At 50.5% G+C, this 22189-nt stretch overlaps 1 protein-coding gene across 3 annotated transcripts in view; it reads right to left on the reverse strand.

Moving 5' to 3' along the window:
• B3GNTL1 (UDP-GlcNAc:betaGal beta-1,3-N-acetylglucosaminyltransferase like 1) overlaps positions 1 to 22189 on the reverse strand; it is a 254602-nt gene that overhangs the window by 149366 nt on the left and 83047 nt on the right. For all 3 annotated transcript variants that reach the window (XR_012226679.1, XM_073559612.1, XM_073559613.1), the window contains one exon: positions 9244 to 9339. Coding sequence is in view for 2 of the 3 variants with exons in the window: in XM_073559612.1 (XP_073415713.1) it covers positions 9244 to 9339 (96 nt within the window). In the remaining variant the exon portion in view is untranslated. The remainder of the gene's footprint in view (positions 1 to 9243; positions 9340 to 22189) is intronic.

A 22189-nucleotide genomic window follows, 5' to 3' on the forward strand; every position in this document is an offset into this window, starting at 1 on the left:
GGGAGCATCTACTACTTATTACCCGGGGTGCAGTGCCTCTGTAACAAGCTGCTGCTACTTTGTAGGCTCTAGCTATGCCCACTGGTATCCCTACAGTGAACAGTGAGAAGTGGGAAGCACCAAAATGAAGAATAAGGGCTGTGTCATAGGGAACCGAGGTGGATAACATGAATGGGCGCGTTAGGAATACAATGGTGGTGTAGATCACTGGGGTAATATGGGGATTAAAAATGTTTGCAGGTGTTTCCGAGTGTCACAGGAATGTCTTTGGTCTCTTGTCATTTCTATAGCAGCGCCCCTCCTCACCATCCCGCTCCCAACACACCGGGTCTGCAGCACGGAAGTGCTCCTTGTTCACCAACGCTCGCCACATTTCCTCTAAGAAGATGAAAAGCGACGCGCCTCATTTCTTCTGAAGAGCTGAAATATCTGTTTGCTTAATGGGATGAGACTTGAGGGCCAAGATCACGATGGGCCTCACGGATGGCCAAGCACGCAGCACTTTTCTAAAGGACTGGGCTGACTGCTTCGTGGCCATTGTTTCAAATGTATAGGGAGGGTGCAGAATGGCAGATTCAGAAAAAGGAACATTCCAACACCTGTTCGATGAGGGCATCAAGGAGAGCACTCCTCTAACCAAGACAACGGACCAACCACTTGGACTAATACCCAAGCAGACCTCGCAATTTAAGAGAATATTGGAGGTATAAAAAGGTATAGCCACACACGTATCAGATTGGCTGTAAAAAATCTACAACTGCAAATCAGTTCCAAGGTGGGCTTGTACTACTACACAAGGAGCCCCCAGGCTAAACAAATAGGACATCAGTGGTGGACTGGGCCTCATACCCAAGGAGGTCAAAGCCACCTATAAGAACATCGGCGGTGTACGGCTTGGTGCATATACCCAAGGAGGTCCAAGACACCTAGGAGGACATCGGAGCTGTAAGGCTTGGTATAATACCCAAGAGACCCCAATACACTGAAGAGTAAATCAAAGGTATGAAAAGGTAAAGGCAGAATTAGCAGATTGGTTGCTAAAAATTCTACAACTGAAAATCAGTCCGGAGGTGCACATGGCCTAATACACAAGAAGGCCTCATGCCAACCTAAGAGGATATCAGTTGTGGATTGGACCTCATACCCAAGGAAGCTACAAACCAACTAACAGGACATGAAAGGTAAGTTACAGCTGAGGGTTTGCCATTACAGCTTCTGGTCTAAACAATCTTCTAAGAGAGATTTGAGCTTTATTCTGTTGGGACTTGTGAGATTCACCAGAGCTGAGCTCAGAAGGTCAATAAACTCTTTTCGAGAGCTGTCCAAGATAGAAAAGCCGCCATTCGGTTCTAGAAGACACGCGATAATGTGACTCCTCTGCGCCTGGTCTCGTCTTAGCACGGAGGAGACGCTCGTCTTATCAGGAGATTAGAAGACCTTGTGGGTTTATTCCTTCAGATGTTGACCCTCAGATGAGAAGTTTCATTTCCTGATCTTACTACGATTCCTGGGCCGGGTACTTAAGTCCGGTCTTAAAAGGAGGATGTTGTAAGTGGATCCACTTCAGGCTGGTTGTTGGATTTGACTGCGCATATTAATGTAGGTTAACCCTATAATGAACTGTGATGGATTTAAGTAGGAAGAAAGTGTCCACAATTGGAAACAAATGTCCGAGCAAAGGGAGGGGGGGGATGATATGTGAGCCAAATGCCACGTGGGCCACTAATCAGGACTTCATGTTACGAAGTTAAGGAGTGTGCCATTCTAAGAGATTCCCAATATTGTAATAGGTTTTCTAAAATTTAATAGGCTTAACATGTTAACAATACCCATCGACCTGCCGGTCCCCTAACCAAACCCTTCCAGCCTCCTGACTCCGTTACTTTCAGGCTGCTGGGCCCACTACAAAACTCCATAGTCTGTTAGCTTCATTATTAAATACCACGAGTATGCTGACCTCATTATTAAATCCCTCAAGTCTGCTAGCCTTCTTACCAAAATCTCCAGTCTGTTGGTCTAATAACCAATACTCTCCAGGTCTGCTAGTCCCATTACCAAAGTCTAATGGCTGCATTAGCAAAGTCCTCCAGTCTTTTGGCCCTCATCAGCAAAACCCTCAAACCTGAGGGTGCATTGCCAAAGACCTCAGGCCTGCTGGCCTATTAACAAAACACGAGAGGTTATATGCACTAAGCACCTGGCAGTTCAGGCTGTTGGCCCCAATGCTATACCCTTTTGGATCCACTTCCAGCCTTAGTATTTTAGCCTTCTAACTCAAATTCCAAGGGTTATACCGATGCATGATCATTGCCCATAATGATCATCTTCACTCCACAATATCCAGCAGTGACAGGAAGCTTTTCCCATGATGATCCATTAACATCTGGATTTCTATGTCTTTCGAGAATTCCTAAGTGTGGAACGGAGAGAGGAATTCATTCCGCAGTGATTCAGAGATGCTTGGCAGGGGTGCTCCCTATTTATCTGCTAATTAAAGGGGTGTAGTCATTAGCAATGCTGCGCACGACCAGAGAAGCGCTGACTGAAAACATGTGTTGAGCGCAGGGTGTCAGCATTGAACTAGTTAATTGTTTCACTGGCCTGGTGCCACCCAAAGCAGGAATTGTTTTTGCCAAAATCTTCTCCAGCTCACCCTTGGCACCGGGCCGACTGACAAGTCCTCTCCAAGCCTGGCCTGAATGAGGATGACGAGAGCCACAATATAGCGGGATCTGTGCCGAGCACTGGAAACTGGGACAGGGAGAGGAGGGACGGCTGGGAGGGGATACTGCCATTACCAAACCCTCCAAGAAAGGAGAAGGGCCGCAGGTACTCAGAAAGCCTTCAGTGTCAAAGTGTAGGAAGAACAGGTCTTCCTCTTGGCTTCTGTCTAAGGCCTGTTTCACACATCCGTTTTTGGTCATCAGTCAAAATCCGCCAATTTTATAAAAAAAACTGATCCGCCAAAAAAGGGGCGGATCCGTTTTTTCCCCCCATTGATTTGCATTAGTGGTGGATTTTGACTGATGGTCGTCCGTTACTTGACGGATCCGTGAGAATTTTAGAGGCTCCCGGACGGACCAGACGGACACTTGTCCCGGGAACCGCTACCGGGCGGACCAGACGGACACTTTGTCCCGGGAACGGCTAAACTCTCTCTCCTTTAAAATTCAACCTTCGTCGGATCCGTAAATACAACGGTCCAGGGCCACACGTTGCTGTCAACAACGACGACGGATCCATTTTCCGCCATTTTCGCGGATTACAACTGATCTGAAAAACGGATGTGTGAAACAGGCCTAAGTTGCCTATGGACATCCGCCAGGAGCCGTGGAAGACAGTTTGGCTCCCCTCTGAACCAGTGGGTCAATCAGAGCAGCATTTACAATGGATGAGGACGGTAAAAGATATGTGGAGAAGGGTAGGGGGGTTACCATGGGCCCCAGTTGGTGGGAAAGATGGGTTTTCACTGAAGAATTGCGATACTGCCCCAGGAGGGGTGTTTTATAATGTAAGCTAAAAGAATACACATCCCCCCAAGAACGCACTCTCGACACGCACCATCCTCCCACGCACGCACTCTCGACACGCACCATCCCACCATGTGCACTTTCGACACCCACCATCCCCCAGCGCGCACTCTCGACACACACCATCCCCCCGCGCGCACTCTCGACACGCACCATCCCCCTGCGCGCACTCTAAACATGCACCAAATCCCCCACGCGCACTCTCGACACGCACCGTCCCCTCCGCGCGCACTCTCGACACGCACCGTCCCTTCCCGTGCGCACTCTCGACACGCACCGTCCCTTCCCGTGCGCACTCTCGACACGCACCGTCCCTTCCCGTGCGCACTCTCGACACGCACCGTCCCTTCCCGTGCGCACTCTCGACACGCACCGTCCCTTCCCGTGCGCACTCTCGACACGCACCGTCCCTTCCCGTGCGCACTCTCGACACGCACCGTCCCTTCCCGTGCGCACTCTCGACACGCACCGTCCCTTCCCGTGCGCACTCTCGACACGCACCGTCCCTTCCCGTGCGCACTCTCGACACGCACCGTCCCTTCCCGTGCGCACTCTCGACACGCACCGTCCCTTCCCGTGCGCACTCTCGACACGCACCGTCCCTTCCCGTGCGCACTCTCGACACGCACCGTCCCTCCCGCGCGCACTCTCGACACGCACCGTCCCTCCCGCGCGCACTCTCGACACGCACCGTCCCTCCCGCGCGCACTCTCGACACGCACGATCCTCCCCTGCGCACTCCAGATCGCCCCAGCACTCCCAATAAGACTCAAACTCAAGACAAAACAGATGGATCCATACACCCTTCTGAAGCTTATCAATTATAATGACCTTGACCTTATTAAACCACAATTTGCATAGTTTTAGGCGCTCCCTCAAAACACACCTGTTCAGAGCGGCCTATCACATTCACTAATCAAAGTCATTCTCTGTGTAAGTGTGCGTGCGTAGCCCATTCACTATCTCCATCCATCCTTCACTCCTGCAAGATGGCTGGACCTTCATTGTAAATACACCATTGTAAATACACACCTGTACTCTGTATCTCCCTCACCTCATTGTAGATTGTAAGCTCTCAAGAGCAGGGTCGTCTTATTTCGCTTTAATTATTGTATTGTTAGCGTTGTTACTTATGACTTGTGTTTTGAAACTGTTAAACTGTAAAGCGCTGCGGAATATGTTGGCGCTATATAAATAAAGATTATTATTATTAAAGCCCATTCACCTCACTATATGATGCAGGAACCAATTCTCAGTGCTCCGACATGCAGCTGAGCTTCTGCTTATACACAGCAACCAATCAGAAGAAGCAGAGCTGCAGTATAAAACATGGGGGGGGGTGTTGTCAGACTCCCACAGACTAAGGCCGGTTTCACATTAGCGCTTTTTCAGCGCACGCACGGCCGGGGGTAGCTCCGCCCCCGAGCCGGCTCTCTGCCCGGCGTGCCCGCCCCTTGCTTGTAGCGCCGCCTACTAGCGGACAGCGGCGCCTGCGATCGGCGCACCCTATCTTTAGCATAGGGTGCGCAGATCGTGCGCAGGCCGTGCGCTAGTTGCGCTTTGACCTGCGCTGCGCACTTTTGACGGTGCACCGTGCGCGCCAAAATCAAACTTTTCGGATTTTGGCGCGCACGGCGCACCGTCAAAAGTGCGCAGCGCAGGTCAAAGCGCAACTAGCGCACGGCCTGCGCACGATCTGCGCACCCTATGCTAAAGATAGGGTGCGCCGATCGCAGGCGCCGCTGTCCGCTAGAAGGCGGCGCTACAAGCAAGGGGCGGGCACGCCGGGCAGAGAGCCGGCTCGGGGGCGGAGCTACCCCCGGCCGTGCGTGCGCTGAAAAAGCGCTAATGTGAAACCGGCCTAAGTCACAGATATAAACGGGTTGGATTGATTGGAGAAGAGCTGCAGTGTAAAGCAAAGTCTAACCGGGCAACAGCATAAGCTTCTGAATGGACAAAATATATTTTGGAGGACTTTCCAAAATGTCTAGGTATTCCCCCTAAGGCTGTGTGCACACGATGCGGATATAAAGCGGATCCGCAGCGGATTTTTCCACGCAGAAATGCTGCATATCGGCATTGTGATGTACAGTAGCCTTAAATTCAATGAAAAAAAAAAACCCGCTGTGCAGACGCTGCAGATTTTTTCACGCAGTTTTCCTGCAGTACAAAATCCGCAGCATGTTACTTCTTTTGTGCAGTTTTCCACCTCCCCTGTCTCCAAATCCGCAGGGGGGAATCCGCAGTGGAAAACCACACAAAAACCACAGGAAAAATGGAAGAAATCCTCAGGAAAAATGCAGGTCACTTGACCTGCGGATTTCTTCCATTCTGCACGGAAAAATCTGCAGGGCAAAAAAGTCCGTCTGCACTCAGCCTTAAAGGAACTAAAAATCCACTGCTGATTAGCCAGAATATAAAAAGTAGTCTCTTCGCAATTATATTTGTTTCCAACCTGCAGTGTAAAGAGTGGAGGATTTCAGCCGCACTTCATACAACACCAGTTTTAGAACCAAAGATCGGGTAATCCCATAATTCTGTAACATGGAGGGTGTCCCTTTAAAAAAAAAACAAACAACGAAACAAATCTGAGGAATCCTTCTTGCTGCTTCCTTTTGCCACATTTGCGTTTCATCTGGTTTCTATCTGTAAGGTCAGAACCTCATCTGTCGGAGATACCAGCCGCGGTGCCCGGCCCCCTGAACCATGCCTGTTCCTGGCACACTTATCGTAATGGGTGGTTTCGATATCAGTCATAGATGATCTCAAGATCCGAAGTGAAGAAAATGTCTGCAACTTCCTATTCTTGACGGTGGGACTCAAGTCATCATTTTCAAGACCTCTGCTTGCTGTGAATACAACCACATCTTGACCCCATACGTGTCACAGCTGAGGGTTTGTGCCCATTGTTGCCAGTCTAAACATTTCTAAACACATCAGCAGCACAGGATTGTCCAGACTGGATACATTGTAACAAACCTTCAGCTGCAAAAAGTATTAGGTCTGAAACCTCAATCTGAGCCCATAGCACAGTAACATTCAGTGACCCAGTATGACCCACCGGCCCATTACCCATAATCACAGGCCACTAATCCAGACAACCTGATACGTCTCTATACATTAAATCTGCCCCCTCCTTTCTGCGGCCCCCTAAACCGAGCATTAGCCAGGAGACTGACCGCATTACAGATGCTGCTGCCAGACGGACAGCAACATGTGGATGCAGGGGCCGAGAAGGAGGGGGCTCTGGAGGGACAGGACCAGCATCAAAGGCCAAGAGACCGACCACAAAAGCTGCACCTGTCCCTGACCTGTAACGCTAAATCCGGGGGCATTTACAGGAAACTAGGAGGCCCCCTGATGGTAACGGAAGGCGAGATGGAGCTGCAGGTTTCCCATGAGCTGAAAACAGTGGGAACATTGTGGATTTCACGGAATAATTCTAATACTGGCCCAAAGGGGAGTCTTCTAATGTGAGACTAAATAAACACACATGATCCCCGCGCACCTGAGACACAGGTTCCCCACTCAACCTGAGAGACACAAGATCCCCGCTCACCTGAGAGACACAAGATCCCCGCTCACTGGAGAGACACAAGATCCCTGCTCACTGGAGAGACACAAGATCCCCGCTCACTGGAGAGACACAAGATCCCCGCTCACTGGAGAGACACAAGATCCCCGCTCACTGGAGAGACACAAGATCCCCGCTCACTGGAGAGACACAAGACCCCCGCTCACCTGAGAGACACAAGACCCCCGCTCACCTGAGAAACACAAGATCCCCGCTCACCTGAGAAACACAAGATCCTCGCTCACCTGAGACACAAGATCCCCGCGCAACCACAGAGACACAAGATCCCCGCGCAACCAGAGAGACACAAGAACCCCACGCAACCAGAGAAACAAGATCCCAGTTCACCTGAGAGACACAAGATCCCAGCTTACCTGAGACACAAGATCCCCGCTCACCAGAGGCACAAGATCCCCACTCACCAGAGGCACAAGATCCCCACTCACCAGAGGCACAAGATCCCCACTCACCTGAGAAACACAAGATCCCCGCTCACCTGAGAAACACAAGATCCCCACTCACCTGAGACACAAGATCCCCACGCAACCAGAGAGACACAAGATCCCTGCTCACCAGAGGCACAAGATCCCCACTCACCAGAGGCACAAGATCCCCACTCACCAGAGGCACAAGATCCCCACTCACCAGAGGCACAAGATCCCCACTCACCAGAGGCACAAGATCCCCACTCACCTGAGAAACACAAGATCCCCGCTCACCTGAGAAACACAAGATCCCCACTCACCTGAGACACAAGATCCCCACGCAACCAGAGAGACACAAGATCCCTGCTCAACTAGAGAGACAAGATCCCCGCTCAACCAGAGAGACACAAGATCCCAGCTCAACCAGAGAGACACAAGATCCCCGCTCAACCAGAGAGACAAGATCCCTGCTCAACCAGAGAGACACAAGATCCCCGCTCAACCAGAGAGACAAGATCCCCGCTCAACCAGAGAGACAAGATCCCCGCTCAACCAGAGACACAAGATCCCCGCTCAACCAGAGAGACACAAGATCCCCGCTCAACCAGAGAGACACAAGATCCCCGCTCAACCAGAGAGACACAAGATCCCCGCGCAACCAGAGAGACACAAGATCCCCGCTCAACCAGACACAAGATCCCCGCTCAACCAGAGAGACACAAGATCCCCACTCAACCAGAGAGACACAAGATCCCCGCGCAACCAGAGAGACACAAGATCCCCGCTCAACCAGAGACACAAGATCCCTGCTCAACCAGAGACACAAGATCCCCCGCTCAACCAGAGACACAAGATCCCCGCTCAACCAGAGACACAAGATCCCCGCTCAACCAGAGACACAAGATCCCTGCTCAACCAGAGAGACACAAGATCCCCACTCAACCAGAGAGACACAAAATCCCCGCGCAACCAGAGAGACACAAGTTCCCCGCTCACCAGAGGCACAAGATCCCAGCTCACCTGAGAAACGCAAGATCCTCGCTCACCAGAGACAAGATCCCCGCACAACCAGAGAGACACAAGATCCCCGCTCAACCAGAGAGACACAAGATCCCCGCTCAACCAGAGACACAAGATCCCCGCTCAACCAGAGAGACACAAGATCCCCGCTCAACCAGAGAGACACAAGATCCCCGCTCAACCAGAGAGACACAAGATCCCCGCTCAACCAGAGAGACACAAGATCCCCGCTCAACCAGAGAGACACAAGATCCCCGCTCAACCAGAGAGACACAAGATCCCCGCTCAACCAGAGAGACACAAGATCCCCGCTCAACCAGAGAGACACAAGATCCCCGCTCAACCAGAGAGACACAAGATCCCCGCTCAACCAGAGAGACACAAGATCCCCGCTCACCCTGAGAGACACAAAATCCCCGCTTCAACATGACACACACAAAATCCCGCTTCAACATGAGACACACAAGATCCCTGCTTCAACATGAGACACGGAAGAGCAGCCATGAGGCAAATCTGCTCTTCTGGAAATACAGTAAACTTAAATAAAATTTCTCAATGCCAGATTATTGGAATTTCATTCCCTACATGCCACTATATCTTTTCCCAGTCCCTGTGTTTATGCCAGTCTCATATCATGACATTCAGCCGTCCGCTACAATACAAGAACTGGATAGTGGCAGCGTAAAATCATCACCTGTGAAAGGAGTTGATTGGACGTCAGACTGTTGATCCACCGGGTGTAACGTTCTGTAGCGTCAGATGGCTCCCGACTCACCCGACATCCAATTATCTATGGGGAAGAAAAAGGGTAATGTAATGTATGTACATAGTGACTGCACCAGCAGAATAGTGAGTGCAGCTCTGGAATATAATACAGGATGTAACTCAGGATCAGTACAGGATAAGTAATGTAATGTATGTACACAGTGACTGCACCAGCAGAATAGTGAGTGCAGCTCTGGGGTATAATACAGGATGAAACTCAGGATCAGTAATGTAATGCATGTACACAGTGACTGCACCAGCAGAATAGTGAGTGCATCTCTGGAGTATAATACAGGATGTAACTCAGGATCAGTATAGGATCAGTAATGTAATGTATGTACACAGTGACTGCACCAGCAGAATAGTGAGTGCAGCTCTGGGGTATAATACAGGATATAACTCAGGATCAGTACAGGATAAGTAATGTATGTACACAGTGACTACACCAGCAGAAGAGTGAGTGCAGCTCTGGAGTATAATACAGGATGTAACTCAGGATCAGTACAGGATAAGTAATGTAATGTATGTACACAGTGACTGCACCAGCAGAATAGTGAGTGCAGCTCTGGGGTATAATACAGGATGTAATTCAGGATCAGTATAGGATCAGTAATGTAATGTATGTACACAGTGACTGCACCAGCAGAATAGAGAGTGCAGCTCTGGGGTATAATACAGGATGTAACTCAGGATCAGTATAGGATCAGTAATGTAATGCATGTACACAGTGACTGCACAAGCAGAATAGTGAGTGCAGCTCTGGAGTATAATACAGGATGTAACTCAGGATCAGTAATGTAATGCATGTACACAGTGACTGCACCAGCAGAAGAGTGAGTGCAGCTCTGGAGTATAATACAGGATGTAACTCAGGATCAGTACAGGATAAGTAATGTAATTTATGTACACAGTGACTGCACCAGCAGAATAGTGAGTGCAGCTTTGGGGTATAATACAGGAGGTAACTCAGGATCAGTACAGGATAAGTAATATAATGTGTGTACACAGTGACTGCACCAACAGAATAGTGAGTGCAGCTCTAGGGTATAATACAGGATGTAACTCAGGATCAGTACAAGATCAGTAATATAATGTATGTACACAGTGACTGCACCAGCAGAATAGTGAGTGCAGCTCTGGGGTATAATACAAGATGTAACTCAGGATCAGTACAGGATAAGTAATGTAATGTATGTACACAGTGACTGCACCAGCAGAATAGCGAGTGCAGCTCTGGGGTATAATACAGGATGTAACTCAGGATCAGTAATGTATGTACACAGTGACTGCAACAGCAGAATAGTGAGTGCAGCTCTGGGGTATAATACAGGATGTAACTCAGGATCAGTAATGTATGTACACAGTGACTGCAACAGCAGAATAGTGAGTGCAGCTCTGGAGTATAATACAGGATGTAACTCAGGATCAGTATAGGATCAGTAATGTAATGTATGTACACAGTGACTGCACCAGCAGAAGAGTGAGTGCAGCTCTGGAGTATAATACAGGATGTAACTCAGGATCAGTACAGGATAAGTAATGTAATTTATGTACACAGTGACTGCACCAGCAGAATAGTGAGTGCAGCTTTGGGGTATAATACAGGAGGTAACTCAGGATCAGTACAGGATAAGTAATATAATGTGTGTACACAGTGACTGCACCAGCAGAATAGTGAGTGCAGCTCTAGGGTATAATACAGGATGTAACTCAGGATCAGTACAAGATCAGTAATATAATGTATGTACACAGTGACTGCACCAGCAGAATAGTGAGTGCAGCTCTGGGGTATAATACAAGATGTAACTCAGGATCAGTACAGGATAAGTAATGTAATGTATGTACACAGTGACTGCACCAGCAGAATAGCGAGTGCAGCTCTGGGGTATAATACAGGATGTAACTCAGGATCAGTAATGTATGTACACAGTGACTGCAACAGCAGAATAGTGAGTGCAGCTCTGGGGTATAATACAGGATGTAACTCAGGATCAGTAATGTATGTACACAGTGACTGCAACAGCAGAATAGTGAGTGCAGCTCTGGAGTGTAATACAGGAGGTAACTCAGGATCAGTAATGTAATGTATGTACACAGTGACTGCACCAGCAGAATAGTGAGTGCAGCTCTGGAGTGTAATACAGGAGGTAACTCAGGATCAGTACAGGATAAGTAATGTAATGTATGTACATAGTGACAGCACCAGCAGAATAGCGAGTGCAGCTCTGGGGTATAATACAGGATGTAACTCAGGATCAGTACAGGATAAGTAATGTAATGTATGTACACAGTGACTGCACCAGCAGAATAGTGAGTGCAGCTCTGGGGTATAATACAGGATGTAACTCAGGATCAGTAATGTATGTACACAGTGACTGCAACAGCAGAATAGTGAGTGCAGCTCTGGAGTGTAATACAGGAGGTAACTCAGGATCAGTAATGTAATGTATGTACACAGTGACTGCACCAGCAGAATAGTGAGTGCAGCTCTGGAGTGTAATACAGGAGGTAACTCAGGATCAGTACAGGATAAGTAATGTATGTATACAGTGACTGCACCAGCAGAATAGTGAGTGCAGCTCTGGGGTATAATACAGAATGTACCTCAGGATCAGTACAGGATAAGTAATGTAATGTATGTACACAGTGACTGCACCAGCAGAATAGTGAGTGCAGCTCTGGAGTGTAATACAGGAGGTAACTCAGGATCAGTACAGGATAAGTAATGTATGTATACAGTGACTGCACCAGCAGAATAGTGAGTGCAGCTCTGGGGTATAATACAGAATGTACCTCAGGATCAGTACAGGATAAGTAATGTAATGTATGTACACAGTGACTGCACCAGCAGAATAGTGAGTGCAGCTCTGGAGTATAATACAGGAGGTGACTCAGGATCAGGGTTAGCAGAGAAGGTATTCAGGATTTGGGCTGCGGTGTAGACATCAGTCACATCAGGCTGATGAGTAATGACAGGGATGATGCGTATGTACAGGAGGAATGCATGAAATGGCACAAATTACCCCAAAGCTCCTCCACCAATAGATCAAAACGTTATAACAAATTACGGCCTTTTGCTTTTCCTGTAGGAATGTGAGCGTGTAACATTGCGGATTATTTGTATATACTCCAGGCATCAGTCATGTCCTCCCGTACAGTATAATGTAAAACTATATTTCACTTTCCTTGCTTAGTGACTGCAAGTTGGGCAATCAAGAAACTGTTTCAAAAATCATTTTCAAGTTCTCTACTTTTTGTCAGTTAATGGCAGAGAGAAAATGTCACCATAACCCATTACTTCTCGCCTAAATACGGTAATCTACATCATCAGGACAAATCTGTCTCCTCTGCTGCCCATAGTGACCAATCAGAGCTTAGCTTACATTTATTAAACTGATCCTGCAAAATGAAAGCTGGGCAGTGATTAGTTGCTACGGGCAAGAAGGCCCATCTTACTGATACAGCCTTCAGGAAGAAGGCCCTTGTTGCCAGTAGCAACCAATCAACAAGCAGGTTTCATTTTTGGAGGGCAGTTTAAGAAATGGAAGCTAAACTTTAATTGGTCACTATGGGCAACAAGAGCAGTCCCACTAGTAGACTTTTTTATGGTGAAGGCCTAAAATATATTAGAAATCATATAGTAGGGCTGGGTGAATCAATATACATATATGTCAAATACTGGGGGAGAGACATGGCCAACAGTCCTGACTACGGGCAGACTTGATGTGACACATGTAGTAATGTCATCTGTCCACACCAGGGCAGCGCCAAGTCTTTAGGGAGTTTCTTGTAATTGAATAATCTGGCCACAGTGAAGGGTTTTCTAGTTTTCCTCCATTACAGAGCTAATGAAATTAGGAGGCCGATGACTGATGGATGCAGCACTACATCCTGAGCTTCCCGTACTCCGATATGGAGGGAACTGTGTGATAAAAACACATCAACTCCTGCTCCAGGGAAAAGCCAAAACATACAGCCCCTCAAACTGAGCTCCAGGGGAAAGCCAAAACATACAGCCCCTCAAACTGAGCTCCAGGGGAAAGCCAAAACATACAGCCCCTCAAACTGGGCTCTAGGGGAAAGCCAAAACATACAGCCCCTCAAACTGAGCTCCAGGGGAAAGCCAAAACATACAGCCCCTCAAACTGAGCTCCAGGGATAAGCCAAAACATACAGCCCCTCAAACTGAGACTAGGGGAAAGCCAAAACATACAGCCCCTCAAACTGAGCTCCAGGGGAAAGCAAAAACATACAGCCCCTCAAACTCAGATCCATGTGAAAGCCAAAACATACAACCCCTCCAGCTGAGCTCCGGGGGAAAGCCAAAACATACAGCCCCTTCAGCTGAGCTACAGGGAAAGGGCAAAACATACAGCCCCTCTGGCTGAGCTCTAGGGGAAAGCCAAAACATACAGCCCCTCTGTGAGAGTACCGGCCCTCGTCGAGTGTCCGGGCCGGAACCAGAGGAGCCCTCATCTGGGTTCCGGGGGAAACGGTTTCCGGGGGACAGGATTTGAGGACGGACCATTGTGACTGACAGCTGGGCTGGGAGAGGGACTGATATAAAGGAGGCGGGGAATTCCCCAGACGATGAGTCAGCAGACCGGGACAGACACAGCAGGAGAGCGTGAGAGCAACTGCCAGCTAGAGCGACTCACCAGCGCCAGGGAGGACGCCGACTGAGTACTCCAGAGGGACAGTATCCAGAGAGCTGTCCGAGACTTGTTGCCCCTCTCCAGACCGCGTCCACTGCAGCCCCAGCACAACCCGCAGCCGCTGTCGCCTCCCCTCTGCCCGCGGCTGCGGCCTACCCGCGGTCGCTCGTGGCCGCCTCCTCTGAGCTCGTGACCGCAGCCTGTTCCCTGCCACCCGCGGCCGCCCGGCTCTCACCAGTGGCCGCGGCCAGCACCGCGCTGTCGGCGGCTACGACTGTCCCGCCCCGGTCCGCAGTAGGAGCTGGGCCTCTCTTGATCGCGGACTCCCCGTCGCAGCCGTTAGCTGCACAGGTGGCCTGTCACTCGCCACTATACATCGCTGCGGCCCATCCACCCAAGGACTCCGCCGGGGCCTGTGGGGCTCCAGTGTCCTCAGCGCGCCAGAGATCGCGAAGACTGCATCAACATCTCAGCAACTGGGCCCAGCAACTATCTCGCCGAAAGACCACCAACCCGAACGGCGAGGGACATCTGGACGGCTAAGTAGACTCTAGACTTAAGGACCCGTAGTCGGCCAAACCGCGGCCCTATAGTGAGCGGCCATTGCCGGGAGTAGTCGTGTGATGCGTTACTGTGTTTGCTTGTTTAGAGCCCCTGTGTGGGCAACATGTGTTACCCGCTTCGGTGATCAGGCCATGACTGAAGAAAGTCCCCTCAAGTCCCATAAACATATTCTTAAAAAGCACCGTAGTTGTCTCGTGACTCGACACTGCATCCTGCATACCTGCGAATACCACACTTGGCGTAGTCGGCAGGATGCCGTCTCCGAGCGCTTATGGCGGTGCGCCTGATCAGAGTAGGGCTGCGGGCGCTGCGGATGATGGGGGTCCCCGCTCCAGCATCTCCCTGGGGGCTATGCTAAGTAACTTGCCCCGGTTTTCTGGCTCCGATATCCTATTGTGGAGCTGGACCGAACGCATGCGGGGCCTCTTCCGTATGCACCCCATGACCCCCGATCTAGAGGCTGAGGTGTCCCTTATGGTGCTGGATGGGGAGGCCCGGAAGTCGGTTATGTTGAGACCCCCGGGGCGTCGCAACACCTTCGCCAGGGTCTTACAGATCCTGGAAGAGACCCACGGGGATCCAACAGATGTGGGGGGGTTGAGAACCCGGCTGTTCAGTCGGATGCAGGGGGAGGGAGAGACCATCACCCAGTATTTGAACGCCCTCCAGGAGCTACACACCGCCATAGAAAGGAAGGACGGAATGGGGGTAGGGCCCATCGACATTACATTGCGTGACCTGTTAGTGACTGGACTCCGGGACCCGCTAATCAAGCAGGCAATGCGGGAACAGGTCCGAGTGAACCCACGTTTAGCCTTCTCCGAAGTGGGGAGTCAGGCCCGGGTGCGAGAGCAAGAGCAGGGCATGACGGCTCCTGTGGGGAAGGCCTGGAGCATGGAGTCCTCTGTAAGCGTGGTTGAAGAACCTCAATGGATTGAGGAAATGAGACAGGAACTTAAGAGTATCCGGGGTGAGCTGGCCGAAGTGAAGAGAACAGAGCCCGCGCCTGGCCTACCTGGCTACAAGTCCAGGCCTTGGGGGCCTCGCAATACCCGGGGTGGCCGAGCCTCACCGCCCCGGTGTTATGAGTGTGGAGAACTGGGCCACTTCGCACGGGAGTGTCCGCGGCGTGGGAGATACCCACCCCGGCGGACATTAAACTAGAGGGCTGCGGGCATGGGGGACGCCGCTCAGAGCCGGAAGCCACAATGAGGAGTGGTGGAAGTCACGAAGAACTGGTCGCAAAGTGCCCATTAGTATGGGCCGAAGTTGAGAGTCGTGCTGTGTGGTGCCCAGTGGATACGGGGTCGCAGGTGACGACCACGCCGGCAACGTACTTCCGGCAGCATTTCCCGGAAGCGGCAAGGCCCCAGTGGGGGTCCATGATACGACTAGTGGCCGCAAACCAACTGCCGGTACCTGTTGCCGGGGTGGTGTGGCTTCAGATGACATTGTGTGGAAAATCCCTCGGTCGCCGGGGAGTGGTCCTAACCCAAGGAGAGACTAACGACCGTCACCCGATCATCTTGGGCATGAACATACTGCGGGAGTTCGGCAATCTACTCCTCAACGACTCCACGCAAGAGACCCTAAGTCAGTGGGGTTCTTGCACGGCCCAGGGGTAGGTCTTCCAGCGGTTGGTGCGGGAGGCGCGAGTGCTCCAGGAGTGTCAGGAGGGTGAGGCGCTGGGCAAGGTCATCGCACCGGCGGCCCCTCCACTCGTGCTTCCTCCGGGGCAGACGGTGGTGGCTCTGCCGATCCGCGCCCCGATACCACTGGAGGGCGTGGAGGTGCAGGTGGAACCATGTTATTCGGAGCGCCTGCACCCTGGCATCCTGGTGGCCCGCTCCCTGGCCACAGTGCGGGAAGGGACTGTCTTGGTACGTTGGGTCAACCTGGAAGATCAGGATATCGTCCTGAAGCCCCGGGCCGAGAAGGCCAAATTAGTGAGGTTATTGGAGGAGATGCTGCCGGACCTCGCGGTCCAGTTGAGGGTGCAACCCGAAGATCCCTGGGCGGTGACGGTACAAACACTACAGGCTGCAGCATCCTCGACCCAAGAAAAAGGTCGAGTCATTCTGGAGAGAATGCGAGCCGAACTGTCTGGCCTAGCGCCAGCCCAGCTTCTCCAAGTAGAGACACTTTTGGACAATTTTACAGTGTCTTTGCCAGCCACGAGGACGACTTTGGATGTACCACGGCCATCACGCATGGGATCCCCACGGCTGGAGCGGCCCCCATAGGGGAGAGATATCGGCAAATACCACCGCAGATATACCAGGAAGTGAAAACTCTGTTAGCCCAAATGCTTCGGAAGGGTCGTCATATGAGAGAGCCAAAGCCCTTGGTCGGCCCCTATTGTCCTGGTTCAGAAGAAAGATGGCACTTTGCGTTTTTGCGTGTATTATCGGAAGTTGAACGCCTGCACCATCAAGGATTCGTATCCACTGCCCCGCATAGAAGAGTCTCTGTCCGCCCTGGGGAACGCAACGTACTTTTCAACCCTTGACCTGGCCAGTGGGTACTGGCAGGTGCCGATGTCGGAGGAAGACAGGGCCAAGACGGCATTCATCCTTCCCATGCGACTGTTCGAGTTCAATCGGATGCCGTTTGGGCTGGCCAACGCCCCAGCGGTTGATGGAGCGGTGTCTAGGAGACCTCAACTTTGAAGCCAAGTTGATATACCTGGATGATATTATCATCTACTCCGCCACGTTCGAGGACCACCTGAAGTGGTTGGGGCGGGTGCTCGGCCGGCTGCAGAAGTACGGGTTAAAGGTAAAGCCCCAGAACTGCCACCTGTTCCGCACCCAAATCGAGTACCTGGGGCATACCGTCTCAGCGGAGGGCGTCCGACCATCCCTGGAAAAGGTCACTGCCGTCCTGGGGTGGCCTACCCCCAAGACGGTGAAGGATGTGCGGGCCTTCTTGGGGTTGGCCGGCTACTACCGTCGGTCCATGAAAAATTTTGCACGCCGAGCTCGAGCCCCGCCGGGGCGAATGGTTGGAAGATCCAGTGGCAGCAACCGCAAGAGGATGCGTTTCAAGATATTAAGGCTGCGCTCTCGGACGCCCCGGTATTGGCATATGCGGATTTCTCGCAACCATTCTTCCTACATACCGACGGGAGCCTTCAGGGACTAGGAGCTGTGTTGTCACAGGTGCCTGGCGGCGGGGAGAGAGTGATCGCCTATGGTAGCCAGTCGCTGCACGACTCAGAACGCAACCCGGACAATTACAGCTCATTTAAGCTTGAGCTCCTCGCGGTGGTGTGGGCAATGACGGAGCGATTCGCAGAGTACCTGGCGGGCTCCGAGGTAGTAGTGCGGACCGATAACAACCCGTTGGCGCATTTGGAGAACGCCAAACTGGGGGCCCCTCGAGCAACGGTGGGTGGCTCGGATGGCCAAATTCAATTATAAGATCATCTACAAACGGGGAGCTGAAGGACTCCGCCGGGGCCTGTGGGGCTCCAGTGTCCTCAGCGTGCCAGAGAGCGCGAAGACTGCATCAACATCTCAGCAACTGGGCCCAGCAACTATTTCGCCGAAAGACCACCAACCCGAACGGCGAGGGACATCTGGACGGCTAAGTAGACTCTAGACTTAAGGACCCGTAGTCGGCCAAACCGCGGCACTATAGTGATCGGCCGTTGCCGGGAGTGGTCATGTGCTGCGTTACTGTGTTTGCTTGTTTAGAGCCCCTGCGTGGGCAACCTGTGTTACCCCTGTTTCGGTGATCAGGCCATGACTGAGGAAAGTCCCCTCAAGTCCCATAAACGTATTTTTAAAAAGCACCGTAGTTGTCTCGTGACTCGACACTGCATCCTGCGTACCTGCGAACACCACACCTCCAGCTGAGCTCCAGGGAAAGGGCAAAACATACAGCCCCTCCGGAAGAGCTCCAGTGGCAGGCCAAAACATACAGCCCCTCTGGATGAGCTCCAGGGGAATGCCAAAACAAACAGCCCCTCTGACTGAGCTCCAGGGGTAGGCCAAAATAAACAGCCCCTCCAACTGAGCTCCAAGGAATGGCTGAAACATACAGCTCCTCCGACTGAGCTCCAGGGGAAGGCCAAAACATACATCCCTCCGGATGAGCTCCAGGGGAAAGCCAAAACAAACAGTCCCTCTGACTGAGCTCCAGGGGTAGGCCAAAATAAACAACCCCTCCGACTGAGCTCCAGGGAATGACTGAAACATACATACAGCCCCTCCAGCTGAGCTCCAGGGAATGACTGAAACATACATACAGCACCTCCAGCTGAGCTCTAGGGAAAGGGCAAAACAAACAGCCCCTTAGGCCAAGCTCCAGGGAAAGGCTGAAACATACAGCCCCTCAGGCCAAGCTCCAGGGGAAGGCTAAAGCATACAACCCCTCAGGCCAAGCTCCAGGGGGAAGGCCAAAACATTCAGCCCCTCAGGCCAAGCTCCAGGAGAAGGCCAAAATATACAGCCCCTCTGGATGAGCTCCAGGGGTAGGCCAAAATAAACAGCCCCTCCGACTGAGCTCCAGGGAATGGCTGAAACATACAGCTCCTGCGACTGAGCTCCAGTGGAAAGCCAAAACCTACAGCCTGACCGAGCTCCAGGGAATGGCTGAAACATACAGCCCCTCCGGCTGAGCTCCAGGGGAAAGCCAAAACATACAGCCCCTCCAGCTGAGCTCCAGTGAAAGGGCAAACCATACAACCCCTCAGGCCGAGCTCCAGGGAAAGGCCGAAACATACAGCCCCTCAGGCCAAGCTCCAGGAGAAGGCCAAAACATACAGCCCCTCCGGAAGAGCTCCAGGGGAAGGCCAAAACATACAGCCCCTCTGGATGAGCTCCAGGGGAAGGTCAAAACAAACAGCTCCTCTGACTGAGCTCCAGGGGAAGGCCAAAATAAACAGCCCCCGACTGAGATCCAGGGGAAGGCCAAAACAAACAGCCCGACTGAGCTCCAGGGAATGGCTGAAAAATACAGCCCCTCCGGCTGAGCTCAAGGGGAAGGCTGAAACGAACAGCCCCTCCGACTGAACTCCACGGGAAGGCCGAAACAAACAGCCCCTCCAGCTGAGCTCCAGGGGAAGGTCGAAACAAACAGCCCCTCTGACTGAGCTCCAGGGGAAGGCCAAAAAAACAGCCCGACTGAGCACCAGGGGAGGGCCGAAACAAACAGCCCCACCGACTGAGCGCCGGGGGGGGGGGTTCTATATTATATTGTAGAACCTTAAAAAGGAACAAGTATGTTGAACCCAGCACCATTCCCTAGATTCAGCTACACAACTGAAGCCTCATCTTATTGGGGTGGTCGACAATTTAAAAAAAAAAAAAAAAAAAAAAAACACACATGGCTGCTGTCTGGGGAAAAAAAAAATATATATAATAATAATAATTAATATATATATATATATATATATATATATATTTACACACACACACATACATACATACAGTTAGGTCCATATATATTTGGACAGAACATTTTTCTAATTTTGGTTCTAGACATTACCACAATGAATTTTAAACAAAACAATTCAGATGCAGTTGAAGTTCAGACTTTCAGCTTTCATTTGAGGGTATCCACATTAAAATTGGATGAAGGGTTTAGGAGTTTCAGCTTCTTAACATGTGCCACCCTGTTTTTAAAGGGACCAAAAGTAATTGGACAGATTAAATAATTGTAAATAAAATGTTCATTTCTAGTACTTGGTTGAAAACCCTTTGTTGGCAATGACTGCCTGAAGTCTTGAACTCATGGACATCACCAGAGGCTGCGTTTCGTCCTTTTTGATGCTCTGCCAGGCCTTCACTGCGGTGGTTTTCAGTTGCTGTTTGTTTGTGGGCCTTTCTGTCTGAAGTTTAGTCTTTAACAAGTGAAATGCATGCTCAATTGGGTTGAGATCAGGTGACTGACTTGGCCATACAAGAATATTCCACTTCTTTGCTTTAATAAACTCCTGGGTTGCTTTGGCTTTATGTTTTGGGTCATTGTCCATCTGTAGTATGAAACGACGACCAATCAGTTTGGCTGCATTTGGCTGGATCTGAGCACACAGTATGGCTCTGAATACCTCAGAATTCATTCGGCTGCTTCTGTCCTGTGTCACATCATCAATAAACACTAGTGACCCAGTGCCACTGGCAGCCATGCATGCCCAAGCCATCACACTGCCTCCGCTGTGTTCTACAGATGATGTGGTATGCTTTGGATCATGAGCTGTACCACGCCTTCGCCATACTTTTCTCTTTCCATCATTCTGGTAGAGGTTGATCTTGGTTTTATCTGTCCAAAGAATGTTCTTCCAGAACTGTGCTGGCTTTTTTAGATGTATTTTAGCACAGTCCAGTCAAGCCTTTTGATTCTTGATGCTTATGAGTGGCTTGCACCGTGCAGTGAACCCTCTGTATTTACTTTCATGCAGTCTTCTCTTTATGGTAGATTTGGATATTGATACGCCTACCTCCTGGAGAGTGTTGTTCACTTGGTTGGCTGTTGTGAAGGGGTTTCTCTTCACCTTGGAGATTATTCTGCGATCATCCACCACTGTTGTCTTCCGTGGGCGCCCAGGTCTTTTTGCACTGATGAGTTCACCAGTGCTTTCTTTCTTTCTCAGGATGTGCCAAACTATAGATTTTGCCACTCCTAATGTTGTAGCAATTTCTCGGATGGGTTTTTTCTGTTTTTGCAGCTTAAGGATGGCTTGTTTCACCTGCATGGAGAGCTCCTTTGACCGCATGTTTCCTTCACAGCAAAACCTTCCAAATGCAAGCACCACACCTCAAATCAACTGCAGGCCTTTTATCTGCTTAATTGAGAATGACATAATGAAGGGATTGCCCACACCTGTCCATGAAATAGCCTTGGAGTCAATTGTCCAATCACTTTTGGTCCCTTTAAAAACAGGGTGGCACATGTTAAGGAGCTGAAACTCCTAAACCCTTCATCCAATTTTAATGTGGATACCCTCAAATGAAAGCTGAAAGTCTGAACTTCTGAATTGTTTTGTTTAAAATCCATTGTGGTAATGTCTAGAACCAAAATTAGAAAAATGTTCTCTGTCCAAATATATATATGGACCTAACTGTGCATAATATATATATTTATATATATATATATATATATATATATATATATATATATATATATATATATATATATACACACACTCACTGGCCACTTTATTAGGTACACCTGTCCAACTGTGTGTTAAGACTTAATTTCTAATCTGCCAATCACATGGCGGCAACTCAGTGCATTTAGGCATGTAGACATGGTCAAGACAATCTCCTGCAGTTCAAACCGAGCATCAGTATGGGGAAGAAAGGTGATTTGAGTGCCTTTGAACGTGGCATGATTGTTGGTGCCAGAAGGGCTGGTCTGAGTATTTCAGAAACTGCTGATCTACTGGGATTTTCACGCACAACCATCTCTAGGGTTTACAGAGAATGGTCCGAAAAAGAAAAAAAATCCAGTGAGCGGCAGTTCTGTGGCCGGAAATGCCTTGTTGATGCCAGAGGTCAGAGGAGAATGGGCAGACTGTTTCGAGCTGATAGAAAGGCAACAGTGACTCAAATTGCCACCCGTTACAACCAAGGTAGGCAGAAGAGCATCTCTGAACGCACAGTGCGTCGAACTTTGAGGCAGATGGGCTACAGCAGCAGAAGACCACAC

The sequence above is a fragment of the Dendrobates tinctorius genome, unplaced genomic scaffold (genome assembly GCF_039654945.1).
Source record: "Dendrobates tinctorius isolate UK_male_01 unplaced genomic scaffold, ASM3965494v1 ptg000014l, whole genome shotgun sequence".
NCBI classification, from domain to species: domain Eukaryota; kingdom Metazoa; phylum Chordata; class Amphibia; order Anura; family Dendrobatidae; genus Dendrobates; species Dendrobates tinctorius.